General features: G+C 38.9%; 1 protein-coding gene across 2 annotated transcripts; it reads right to left on the bottom strand.

The window, feature by feature from the left end:
• Positions 1-1,375: 1,375 nt before the first annotated feature.
• On the bottom strand, positions 1,376-13,415 carry metrnlb (meteorin like, glial cell differentiation regulator b). 2 transcript variants are annotated; one of them, XM_001345259.8, is made up of 4 exons: positions 13,164-13,415; positions 8,364-8,737; positions 5,438-5,497; positions 1,376-3,315 (listed from the first exon to the last, which is right to left on the bottom strand). In XM_001345259.8, exons 1-4 carry the CDS (start codon positions 13,244-13,246, stop codon positions 2,981-2,983), a joined length of 852 nt encoding a protein of 283 aa, XP_001345295.2. In that variant the 5' UTR covers positions 13,247-13,415; the 3' UTR covers positions 1,376-2,980. The 2 variants fall into 2 exon arrangements, with proteins under 2 accessions (XP_001345295.2, XP_073763675.1); XM_073907574.1 differs by lacking the exon at positions 13,164-13,415 and adding an exon at positions 10,693-10,873.
• Positions 13,416-14,646: the final 1,231 nt, after the last annotated feature.

Here is a 14,646-nt window from a genome sequence, read left to right as displayed (position 1 = left end):
TGGAGAAAAATCTCGGACACATGCTGGAGTCCCAGAGCAGCCGTCACACACACACTGAGCAAAGGCCAACTTGGCAGTAATTGAGGGGAAAATTGCAATGTGGTCAAAAACAGTTCATATTTCATTTGAGGGATTAATAAAAATTGTATTTTAGTGTCACACGAGGACGGAAACTCAAGCTCAGAATGAATACAAGACTTCACATGAGACTGGCATTGGTATTTGCTATATTACTGTAAACTTATAACTTCATTAAAAGAGACATACCATGCCTTTGATGTCTCCAGTGTGTGTGTGTGTGTGTGTGTGTGTGTGAAGTTTCAGCTCAAAATACCACACTAATAATGTTCTCTAACTCTCTGAAACAGACCCTTTTAGGCTTTGATCCTTAATGTGGTGTTTTGGTGACTGTCGCTTTAAATGCAAATGAGATTGTGCTCTTTTTCAGAAAAAGGCGGAGCCAAAAATGCCTGTGTGTCAGCATAGTGGCAGATTCAAAAACAGAACTGACGTTATCTGTGTGAAAAATTAAAGTTTGTGTAACCAATCCTGCTAACATAGTCGAGCACTACCTAAGTGTGAACTCTTGAAAACTCCACATCTATAATCCTCTCAGGCCCCGTTTACACTAATACGTTGTTTTGCTACGGTTACGGCATCCGTCCACACTACGCCGGAGTTTTCGAACACCGAAAACGAAGCGTTTTGGAAACGCTCAAGAGGCCGTTTTCATTCTAAACGCTGCTGCTCCGTCTCAGTGTGGATGAGGGAAAACGGAGACATCTGAAAACGGAGGCGGGGCTGCTGAGATTTGCTACTTGATTGGGGCTTTGGTGTCATTGCGTATCCTTCCCTTATTCGTCAAGCCTCTATCACATGACTATAACACATGGCTTTAACGCTACTGGAAGACAGCAGACCAGCCTTCACTGTAAACAACAACATGGACACAGAAATGGGAGCGCTGTTTGCACTATTGTCTGTTTTAGGCGCCATTGTGCAGTTATTCATTTGTTACGTTTAGTAACATCTCGACCTCGTCGTCCGTCCACAAAAATACCTCTCTTGCTTTCTTTGCCATCGCGTTCATTGTTCAACCGGCGTTTGTTGACTAACCATAACCAAATGCCGAGCGAGACGAATGCTTCTTGTTTATACTAAACACTCTAATGGTTAATGGACAGACGGCTGCTTCTCACTCAGGGCTGCTGTTTATGCTAATGAGATGGAGAGTATGGGCACTAGTGGGCGGGGTTTTCCCCCTTTGATGACATCATACAGAGGGAGAATGTCAATCAAAGTGTTTCTGCAGACTGCCGTCTGATTAGAACAAACACAACTCAAGCAGAAAGTGACACCCTCGTCAAGCATGATGTTTCCATTAGGAGTGTTTTATTCCAAACTCACACACACACATAGAGTCCAAAAATCACACACACACACACACACACGCACACACTCCAGTGGTCAGTCAGAACAATTGACTGCTTGATAACTATAAACAAAGCTTTTAACAAAAGCAGCGGCCATCGTCTCGCAGCACACGCAGCAAGAGCTCAGGATACACACACACACACTTACACACACATAAACACACACACATACACAAAATATGACACACAAAAAACATGCACAAAAAATAAGACACAAGATGGACACACAAAATAAGACACACATTTACACACTCACATGTACACACACACACATACACCCACACACAATACATAAACACAAACAAAATAACACACACAAACAGGCAGACACACAACTTCTAACACACTAACAAATAGACACACACACAGGCAGACACATAAACAAACTCACACACACACGTTTACAAATTCAAACACATACAAACAAAATAAGAAACACACAAACACACACACACAACCAAAATAACACACACAAACAGGCAGACATTTACACACATGTACACACACAAATACATAAACACAAACAAAATAACACACAAATAGGCAGATACACACAAATTCTAACACACTAACAAAACACACATTCACAAATTCACACACACAAACAAAACACACACAAACAGACACAGACAAACACACACACACACACACACACACACACACACACTCACAAATTCACACACACAAACAAAACAGACACAGACAGACAGACACACACACACTCACAAATTCACACACACAAACAAAACACACACAAACAGACACAGACAGACACACACACACACACACACACACACATACATATACACAAACAAAACAACATGAACAAATAGACAGACACACACACACACACAATTACAAATGCTTAAACACAAACAAAACAACACGCACACTCACAAATTCGCACGAATAAACAAAACAACACACACAAACAGACACTCACACACTTACAAATGCATAAACACAAAAAACACACACTCAAATTCACACTCATAAACAAAATAACACACCCTCACAAATTCACACACAAACAAACAAAATAACATACACAAAGAACACAATCTCTCTCTCTCTCACACACACACACATTTCCAAGTGCTTCGACACACTCTCCCTCTGTATCAATTTCAGACATGTGAAATCAGGATACACAAACAAGCAGAAACAAACAAACACAACTGTGTGTGTGTGTGTGTGGGACACAGAACTGGTCAGAATCTAAGTGAGATCTGTCCATCTGGAAACACCAACTCACACTCACACACACACACACACACACACACACACACACACACACACACACACACACACACACATCAGGAACATGTCCAGACCTCCTTTCATCATAAATATAATGTCATTCTAATAGCTGGATGAACTATTATGAGGGAATATAAAGTCCAGAAAATCAACATGTATATATTAATCAGCTTTAGTTCTCTAAACCAGTTTCCCCCAAACACAACTTCAACTCATCTCTCTTGATTCCCAGTGAAAGAGTCCCGGTCAGGCCTGTTCTGCAGAGATCTTCAGGTGTGTGTGTGTGTTTAGTCAGTGTTTATGGTGCAGGGGTTTGTTCCTGCGTCCCGAGCCGCTTGATAAACTCTGAGAAAGTCTGTGTAGAGCGGAGCGCATCCCAGCCAGGCGTCTCCGAACCGCAGCGCTCCGGTGAACAGGAACTCTGTGGGTCCGGCCTGCGGATCACAGCGCTGCAGAATCTGCACTCGACCCGTCCACCGGTCACGCCCGCGCCCCCCGCCGGCCGACACGAATATACGGCTCTTCTGCCGATACACACGGCTCACAGACAGCACCACTGACACCCCATCTTCATCTTCATCTTCATCATTATCCTCTACGCGACTGATTCTGCCACGCGCCACTGAAAAATACAGACGATTTTTAAAAGTTCAAAATGATTAACTAAAAAACTTACTATTTAAAATAAACTAAAATTAACTATATTAGATGTTAGCATGGCTGTAAATGTACGGGTAATATGGAGCCAGATCAATCTCAAAAATAATACATTTATAAAATAAAATTCATACAGGCACAGCACAATTCATGTTTACAAAATACAGTTTATAAATTGAAAACACAATTCATAAATACAACATACAATTCGTGAATTCACAAGTACATATAAAAACGTTCACCAAATGAATGTGTATATTACGAATCCTGCTTTGAATTTAATGCGCATATTATGAATTATGTTTTTAATTACGAATGGGATTTGTGTATTTCTGAATAATTTTTTTAACTTACGAACTTAATTTGCGCATATTATGAATTGTTTTTAATTCCGAATGGAATTTGTGTAATTATGAATCGTTTTTTAAACTTACGAACTTAATTTGCACATATTATGACTTATGTTTTTAATTACGAATTGGATGTGTATGTTTGAATAGTGTTTAAAATTACAAATAAAATTTTTGTATTTACGAATTGTGTTTTGAACTTACGAACTGGATTTGTGTATGTTTTAACAGTGTTTTGAATTCCCGAATTGGATTTGTGAATTTACGAATTGTGTTTTGATTTTATGAGTTTAATATGTGTATTGACTAATTGTATTTTGAATTTACGAGTGGCATTTGTTTAATAATGAATTGGTTTTGTTTATTTACGAATTATGTTTTGAACTTACGAATGGGATTTGTATTTTTCTGAATATTTTTTAAATTTACCAACTTAATTTGCACATATTATGAATTATGTTTTGAATTCCTGAATTAGATTTGTGCATTCACAAATTGTGCTTTGAATTTACGAGTTTAATTTGTGTATTTACTAATTGCATTTATAATTTGCGAGTGGGATTTCTATATTAACGAATTGTTTCTAAATAATTAATTGGATTTGTATATTTTTGAATCGTGTTTTGAAACTACGAATTGAATTTTTGCATTTACAAATTGTGTTTTAAACTAACAAATTGGATTTGTGTATTTACGAATTGTGTTTTGAATTTGCGGATGAAATTTTTGTATTTACAAATTGTGTTTTGAACTAACGAATTGGATTTGTGTATTTATAAGTTGTGTTTTGAATTTATGAATGCAATTTGCATATTTACTAATCATGTTTTGTATTTACAAATGAAATTTGCATATTCACTAATCATGTTTTAAATTTACGAATGGAATTTGCATATTTACTGATCATGTTTTGAATTTACGAATGGGATTTGCATATTTACTAACCATGTTTTGAATTTGCGAATGGGATTTGCATATTTACTGAACATGTTTTGAATTTACGAATGAAATTTGCATATTCACTAATCATGTTTTAAACTTGCGAATGGAATTTGCATATTTACTAATCATGTTTTTAATTTATGAATGGGATTTGCATTTTTACTAATCATGTTTCGATTTTATGAATGGGATTTGTGTATTTATGAGGCGTATTTTGAACTAATGAATGGAATCTGCATATTTACTGATCGTTTTTTGAATTTACGAATGGGATTTGCATATTTACTAATCATGTTTTGAATTTACGAATGGGATTTGTGTATTTATCGACGTATCTTGAACTAATGAATGGGATTTGAATATTTACGAATTTTTCAACTTTTTGTGTTTTGAACTTCAGGCTATGAGTTGGATTTTGTAAACATGAATTTTGAAGTTGCATGTATGAGTTATATTGTGTACATGTATAATTTTTTAGACTGATCTGGCAGCATAGGTTAATGCCAAAACTAAACTTCTTGCAACAAAAAGAGTTGTTTTTACCCAGACTTAGAGCAGCAATAGTTCTTATCTAAGGTTATCACACCCTCAGAATATCAAACCAGCCCAGTATAAGATTCTTACAGTATGACAACCATGAATAAAAATATCTCAGTATCACAGTATTGTTATTACTCCACTAAAATATGGTCTTTTTAAATGTCTGGGTAAAAATTCACCCTGTGTGATTTATTTAAGAGAAAACAAGGGACAGTAAGCCTTCACAGCAGTATAAGATGATAAATATGTGTTTACCAAAGTCACTGGTGCACACGGACAACAGCAGCTCTTCATCTGCACACGGCCTGCAGGAGTCTGAAACACACACACACACACACACACACACACACACACACACACACACACACACACACACACACAAAGAGGAGACGTTAGACACACACACACACATTTGTCCTGTGATGCATCAGAGTGTCAGATCCAGCTGTGCCTGAACACCTCTGACCTTTGACCTCTTTCCGTCAGTATTATCATCGTTATCTGCCTGCGCTTTTGTGTTGTGTGTTATGTCTGAGTGTGTTTTTGTGACATATCAGGACGCAAATCTGCATGACATAGGTATAACACGATATTGCAAGAAGGTGGTGAAATATGAGGACACTGCTAATATCTTGTTTCTCCAAAAGCTTATAAAATCACACAGAATGAGTATTTTTAGAGAGTAAAACTGCAGTTTCCTATGAGGGTTAATTTTAAGGGTAGGGTGGGGTTAGGACTTTAGAAAATACAGTGTGTACAGCATAAAAGCAATGGAAACCTATGGAATGTCCCCACAAATCACAAAAACAAACTTTTGTGTGCGTGTGTGTGTGTGTGTGTCTGTGTGTGTGAGTGAAAGCAGCAGGTGAAGACCTCTCCACACCTCCATCATTATAAATCTACAGCCTGCGGATCGGATGGAGACAGAGAAGCAGACGGAGGCGGAGCCAGACAGACATCCAATCATCATTGCTCAACATGCAGACAGTGTGAATGAATTACACCATCAAACACACATCTGGAAAGGATTACTACCTCACCTGCGGCCAATACAACAGCGCCCTTTATTTGGAGACAGCCAATCAGAATCACCTTCAGCCACCGGTGAACCAATCAGAGGCACAGGCTGCTGTGATTGACAGCTCTGCAGGCCGTGTGACCCCGGCGAGGCCTCCTGATTAGCTGGTTTGTTTTCTTGTGTCAGGCTGAACATGCAGGGTTTATAAGGTCACACACTTTACTGGAGCTCTCAACTAGTGTTTCAGGTTAATGACAGCGCTGATACTTCACACACAAATCACTCTCTCTCAGGACATGTACACACGGCTACTTTTCGCTTAAAAATGCAGGTTTTCCTCTCCGTTTTGGCCTTCTGTACACACTGAGATGTTTTTAGGAAACTAATACCTATCTTTTTGAAAACACTGTCCAAAGTGAATTAGTTTGACGTTTTCGTGTTGAAGTGTGGACTGTGAAAACAGAGTTTGGAAAACGATGCCGCATATCAGACAGTCATCACAGTCATGTGACCAATTTGCTTATTTCCTCTCTAGCACACCCTCGTGTTGTCTGTAACAGTGTTGTCCCGGTACTGAAGTTTTAAAAACGTCCATTTCCCTGCTAACATTTAAGGTGAACTGCTGAGGGCGTTCATAAACAGCGCTGATTTGCCATAGTGTTCACCAGTGCTCAACAGAAACGACTGTGATTGGCTGTGAAGATCATCAGTTCACCACTCTCCACACATAGACGGACATTGGATCGTTTTGAAGCTATGAAGATCAGTCGATTTATCAGCGGATCGCTCGGCTGTGTTTGCACTCAGTAAACATCGGTCAAGTGCAGTGACCTAATGACCTTAACGGACAAAATAACAACGCTGTTTAAGAGCGCCATCAACAGTGCCTTAAATGTTAGCGGGAAATGGACCTTTTTTTATTTCAGTACTAAAATTTAGTATCGTGACAAGTGTAATATGAGTGAAAGAACCAGGGGCCTCATGTACGAAGACTTGCGTGGAAATCTTACTGAAAACATTGTGTACGCACAAAGCTGTAAATGTGCGTACGCAGAAAAAAATTCAGATGTATGAAACACTGCGTACGCCGAATCTCACGCATATTCTTTTGTACATCTGAATGAACGTGAAACTGAGCGCAACATGCACGAGCACAAAACCCCTCCCTGCCTCCTCCCCCGTATGAATATGCTAATGACTATGCTAATGGCAAAACCCAACGAAAAAGCAACGGCAAAATCAAGCAAAAAGAGAAACTTTGAACAGAATGTGAATTGGAGGTGCTGCTTTCGGAGGTAGACCGGAGAAAAGCGGTGTTATTTGCAAGTTTGTTCTCCGGAATTAACAACAAAAGAAAAAAATAGAGTGGGAGAGTTTAGCTGATGCGGTCAACACAGTTGGGTCTGAACATCGCACTGAGTGCATTAACAAGAAACAAGAAATAGTGTGGTTTATATCTGTAAAATGTTGCAGGACGCTTAACAGTCTCAGTGGCGCTTCTCGTAAGACGCATGTGAACATGAATTGATACGTTCGAGCTTGAACTCGGCTCGAATCCAGTGTCTGATGAACTCTTTCTTGTTTTTTTCCCCGCTACATATCAGATTTTGCCAACTATTTATCACGAGAAAGACAAGTAGGAATCATCAATAAGTGTGTGCATCATATTTTATTTGCACATTTATTGAATGGAAATGTTTCTGATTCACGCATGCAAATTCATCTTCAGATAGTGTCTTTATAGCAATGTGTGTGCAGTAGATCGCTCAGATTACATTGGGAAAACAGGCGACTGCTGCAAATTGTGCTTTAATGTTTAGCTGGTCAACTGTATGGTATGGAAACCTTATATACCTGCTGAACCCGTCTCATACAGCTGCCATTGCAAGGCTCAGACACTTTGTAGAGAGGAATTTAACACAACTGCCTCTAGGAGTCGCCAATGGAAATAAAACAGACACGCACAAAAAATGTGCGTACGCCTGCCAGAAAGCTGCCGTGAAGCTGCGCACATTCCCACATTCAGTTCATTGTTAGTAAATCCAAACGTGAGCGATTCTGAGCGTGAAACCTGGCGTACGCAAAGTTTTTGTGCGTACGCAGCGTTGATACATGAGGCCTCAGATCATTAGCTTAAGTGGTGTGTGTGTAGCTCAGTTGTACCTGTGTGTTGATCAGCAGTGTGTGCGTAGCTGAGCTGATACTGGAAGGCAGTGATCCTCCTGCTGATGTCCCGCTGTACGGACGCCTCCAGAAACAGCGCCCCCTCCTGCAGACTGAAGCAGCGCACGCGTCCCGCCGCCTGCTCCTCCTCGCTCAGCAGCACCCGCAGCGCTCCCGCCCGCTCCAGCAGCACAGTGGCCCCGCGAGAGTCCCGCCTCGGCTTCACACACACACGTAGATCAGCGGAGGACGGCAGGTTCGGCCGCAGGTTCACCATCACCGCTCCGGTGGGATACAGCCACTGCAGAGAGCCTTCAGCACAGCGCAGATACACCTGCTCCACATCCCGCGCGTGAGACTCGTGCGTCAGACCGCTGCACAACACACACACACACACACACATGTTGGTATAGGGGGGTTACAGGAACTCTCCATAGGCCAAAAAATCTGTGGCACTATTTGACTGTCAAAAGACCCCGTAAAGTATGATTTTGAAAATCGTTTGGAATTACAAAGACATCAGACATTTCCTCATAAACCACCATTATAGAGTGAAACTATCCCATAACCCTGTCAACATACAAAAACTGCCCCTGTAAACCACCAAAATCAGTTCTCACACACACAACAGTCAGGACAGTATTTTCAGATTACCAGCTCAATGATGAGTGCTTTCCAGCCTAGGCTGGTTGGCTGGTTTTAGCTGGTCTACCAGGCTGGTTTTAGAGGGGTTTTGGCCATTTCCAGGCTGGTTTCCAGCTATTTCCAGCCTGGTCTTAGCTGGTCAGGCTGGAAAATGACCAGCCAAATCCAGCTAAAACCAGCTTGACCAGCCTGGTTTAAGCTGGACATAGCTGGTTTTGGCTGGACTCCCAGCTTGGCCAGGCTGGTCAAGCTGGTTTTAGCTGGTCATCTCCCAGCTTGACCAGCTAAGACCAGGCTGGAAATGGCTGGAAACCAGCCTGGAAGTGGCCAAACCCCCTCTAAAACCAGCCTGGTCGACCAGCTAAATCCAGCCAAGGCTGGTTTAAGCTGGATTTTACAGCAGGGTTATGCATGAAGTGTGTTCAGAATTACAGTCCTTACATAGCAGGGGTTCTCAATCTCAGTCCTGGAGGGCCGGTGTCCAGCAAAGTTTAGTTCCAATCCCAATCAAACACACCTGGGCTAGCTAGTCAAGCTCTTACAAGGCTTTCTAAAAAAAACTAAATGCTAAATGGCTAAAATGGATTTTATTAAGAAAATAACAGTGTTTATGTGCTTTATAAATGCTGAAAACAGCGTTGATACATTTAGGGCCGTGTCTGAGTCCACTACATCCTTTCAGAGGTGCAGCAGCTCTGTGAGCTCATAAACTCCTCCAGAAACTGAACCAGGATGATGGAGGCTTTCAGCTGTGCTTCTGACTTAGCCGAACCCAGTTTCATGCATTGTTTTCGGTGTTGGCTGGAGGATTTCCCCAGGGACACCAACAACAGGCGTACGTAACAATCACACCCCCACAAGCGCAAGCTCCTGATTGGTTTCGGCTTAAGTTCAGATTTTTTAACTCGAGCGATTCACGCTAAATAGTTCCAACTCCAATCAAACACACCTGAGCTAGCTAGTCAAGCTCTTACAAGGCTTTCTAGAAACTTCCTTGCAGGTGTGTTGAGGAGAGTTGGAGCTATTGTTGTGTTCACACCAGACACGGAATGCACGGATAAATCGCGCATTAATAGTCGCATGAACATTTGATTTTACTCGCTTTATTCGCACGTCAAATTCACTTCAGAACAGACTCTAGCTTCATTGCTAAATGGTTAACATGGATTTTATGAAGAAAATAACAGTGTTTATGTGCTTTATGAAGACTGAAAACAGCGTTGATACGTTTAGGACCGTGTCTGAGTCCACTAGATCCTTTCAGAGGTGCATCCAACTCTGAGCTCATAAATTCCTCCAGAAACTGAACCTGGATGACGGAGGCTTTCAGAAACGCCAGCTGACCCAGACGAGGCTCAAAAAAGTGTACTTCTTGTTGTGAAGCAATCTTGCTATCCACTGAGCCACCGTGACACCCCATTTCTAATTTATTTGCATTATTTATACTAGTTAGTTAGTTTTCATTGTTGTTTTAACATTTCTATACATTTTTAGCATGATTTCAGTTTTATTATTATAAGTATTTTTTTTTTTTACATTTTTTGTCTACATTTTAATTTAGGTTTATTATTAATGCCTATTATTATTCTTAATAATATTAGTTCAATTGGATGTCTGAGCAATGCATGTTTTCAGTATTATGTTTTGCACTATTTTAATGAACAAAAACAGCATCTATTATTACTTTAGACGTTCATGTTCTGCTTCTCACTGAACGCAGAGGAACACAAGGGCTGGTTTTTCAGGAAACAGAGAGCTTGACAAATCAGGATGTTCAGAGCTTTGATCCGTCGTGACCTTCAGCTTGAACTCGACCTCTTCAGCAGATCAGATGTCAGAAAAACGGTGTGTGATATTAACTCAAGCTGAAGCAGACACACACACACACACACACACACTTAAACACTCAAGATCATTCACATTCAGATGAAAGATACGGCACAAGCTGTCATCCAGATGTGACATTTTCATTTCTCCGCCGATGCGCTTTCAAGTGGTTGTGGTTCGGTTATTTAGGGATGATTACAGAGTGTGTGTGTGTGTGTGTGTGTGTGTGTTTCAGCTGGACTGCTGCCGAGGATTGCAGATTTACACTCTTTTACACCAGGTGTACATCAGTTGTAAAACACCACTAAAAGTCACTTTAATTTATTGTGTTTAGTCACATTTGAGACTACAAATAATATTAGACTTATTTAAAATACATATTATTTATATATTAATCATTTGTTTTTTACATTTTAGTATTTTTACATGCTTTGACATTGTTTTTTACTTTAAACTTTGTTTCTCTGTGGAGAATTTCAGATTTACAGTCGGGGTGTATATTGGTGGTGAAACAATCCAAAACTCCAAATAATAATAGACCTATTAAAAAGCATATTATACATCTTTAATTAAAAATTAGTTTTGGTTTAAGCATTTTATATGCTTTGTCATTTACATTTTATATTAATAATTCAGTATTAGTCATTTTATATTTCAACTAAAACATTGTCTGCTATTTCTAATTGCAATCTATCTATCTATCTATCTATCTATCTATCTATCTATCTATCTATCTATCTATCTATCTATCTATCTATCTATCTATAATTTTGTATTAATTAATAGTTAATTAAATAACTAGTAGGTTTCAAAGGAAGTTTTTCGAGTTTAACTTATCAATATTTAATTTAGCATTGTTTTTTAGTTAATGTTGTTATTTCAGACAAATTTTATTTCTGTATTACAGTCTCTCCTTTAGTTATTGTTTACATTTATTATGAATATTAACTAGTGATTAGCTTATTGATCGCAATAGATGGTTTCAAATGTAATTTGTCAGGTTAGTTTTTTAAGTTAGGTTAACTTTTTAATATTTTATTTGATATTATTCTAAGTTAATGTTATTACTTCAGACTTTGTTTATCTGTGTAGGATTTCAGATTTGCAATCTTCATGAGGTGTACAGCATGGCCCTGATGGCTGTTAAACACCACTGAAAGTCCTGTGTATTTTACTGCGTTTACTCAAATTTAAAGCTTCAATTGATAATAGGGTAATTCTGAAACACAGGTTAATGATATGTCAGTATTTCCACCAAATATGGAGAATTTGGCTGCTCATGCGAGCGAGTAAATGATGACTGAACATCTGCAGTTCATGACTCGCCATTATAATTAAACAGACTGGGTTTGGTTTCCACTCAAATCGGTGCCAAATGTCCTCCGGAGAAAAAGCAAAACGAGTCCTGCACACATGACCTCCAAATCTCCCCCATTTCAGCCGGCTTGCTTTTAATTAACGTTATTAAATCATTTTCTGGAGTCAATTAAGCGGCGGAGCGCGAAGTTAATGGAGGCCAGATTCTGCGCGGTTTGATTCACTGAGTTAAATGAAGGAGTCGAAAGGAAAAGTGCGAAACAGCTACTAAAGCCAGATCACTAACACATGACAGAGAGAAACAGAGAAAACACATGGAGATGAACGTCACTGTGGGAGAAGAAATACTCAATAAACCCGCGTCATTTCATCGCCTGAGCCAGCAGAGGGAAATTCATTTGAGTGAATCGACTCATTCGAACGAATCATTTGGAAGCGTTTATTGTTTCATTTTTTATTGAAAAATAGACGGTATACAATATACACGGTAAACACTTAATGGTTGTCACAATTAGTGTACAGTTGAATACTAATTCATTCACCAAAACAGTTTTTCCCGGCAAAACGCATGGAAAAGAATCGCTTCAGAAGAATCGGTTCGAGATTCAGTGTCTTCAGGTTAAATGTCAGCACATGTCCTAAGTAAGGGCATGTCCAGACCATCCTCTCTCACAGCATTTCTTGCTTTAACAGTCTTTAAATATTATTATAACACGTTTAAATAAGTATCACAGTCCTCAAACGTTAAATCTCATTTATTTGCATGCCAATATTAATACAAAAAACAGACAAAGCTGACTAAAATGTTCAAGATGAGCTTAGATAATAAAATGTAATGATTTTAGAAAATCTATAAAAATTGTTGTGCAACATTCTATGCAAACTACAACGCAAACGGAGTTTAGTTATTGTCCTTATGTATGCAATACATCAGCACAGAATAAAAGCTGTTTTTAAAAACGCATTTAAATCAACAAAATCTTTACACTAATGGAAAATAATAATCCTCACCTTCCCGTCCAGCTGCACTGATCACTGGAATACTGTGCACATCCACACAGGACCACAGCTGACAACACAAGCAATAAAAGCATCCTCCAAACCCCCGTCAAGCTCCTCCAGCCTGTAGAAATGCCCAGTTCTGCAATCTTCAACACCTACATGACCGAACCGCGAGCAGAAATGAGTGTTTCAGTCCAGAATGAACCGCTCATTACCGCGTGTGAGAGTCAGAATCCACACACACACACATACACACACACAGTCCGGCTCAAACTTTCACCTCATACAACCGCAGTCACAGCCACGCCCACAAACACACGACACGCAACTAAACCACGCCTACTATAACAACACACGCGTAAAAACCACGCCCATAGCAGCTCCTGGGATCATGAAACAGCCTTATTTGTGCATAAATCCATAATTAAAACGGCATCAATGTCCTTCAAACAATGCATTAGTAGTATTATTGTGTTTCATTTGACTTCAAATCCCATAATCCATTGCTTCTGATTGTATTTTACCCGTTCAAAACACTCTAGCTGTAACGTTACCAGTTTATAGCAAAGGTATTACATGAGATTTTACATGCCACCATGTTTATTATGGTGTTTTCATAATATTATCAAAGATCTGTCTCCAATAGGGTGAATTTGGGTCATCTGGGACAAGCTTCAGTGTGTTATTTCTGTTCTAACAAAATTCAGGCAACAGGACTTTTATTAAAAATTTAGCATGTACTAAGACAATGTTCCCAATTGTTGTCAAATTATGTCTGTGATGTATTCAAGTAACAAAATATATATTAAAGTGTTAAAAATGTTTTTAAATTTTAAATTTTATTTCAAACATTTTTTGTTGTCCCACATAATCAAATATGACTGATAATGTGGGACAGGGTAATCTGGACCGGGACAGCCTTCGAATGGGAGAAATATGCATTTAGAGACTTTATAAATTACTACAAAGATGGATTGTACAATGTTCTGTACACATACTGGCATCCATAAATATGGCAAATATATACTTTTTCAGCACAAATGCATAATGTCCCAGATTTCGAAGTGACCTGTCCCAGATTATCAAATTCAGGCTGAATTTTTATTTTTGACACAAAAATACTGGTCCCACTTTACAATAAGGTTCATTAGTTAATGTTAATTAATGCATTTACTAACATGAACAAACAATGAACAACACATTTACTACTGTATTTATTCATGCTAGTAAATTTTAGTTAATGAAAATACAGTAGTTCATTGTTAGTTCATGTTAACTCATGGTGCATTAACTAATGTTAACAAGCATGGCCTTTAACGTTAATAATACATTAGTAAATGTTCAATAATGATTAATAAATGCTGTACAAGTGTTGTTCATGATTAGCTCATGTTAGTAAATGCATTAACTAATGAACCTTATTGTAAAGTGTTACCAAAATACTAATAGGTGTGGCATGGCTCTTCTCAGTATCTTTATTATGTTTTCTTAG

This window comes from Danio rerio, chromosome 1 (assembly GCF_049306965.1).
Source record: "Danio rerio strain Tuebingen ecotype United States chromosome 1, GRCz12tu, whole genome shotgun sequence".
NCBI lineage: Eukaryota > Metazoa > Chordata > Actinopteri > Cypriniformes > Danionidae > Danio > Danio rerio.
The sequence above is the reverse complement of the archived record's forward strand: the minus strand, read 5'-3'. Positions and strand labels throughout refer to the sequence as shown.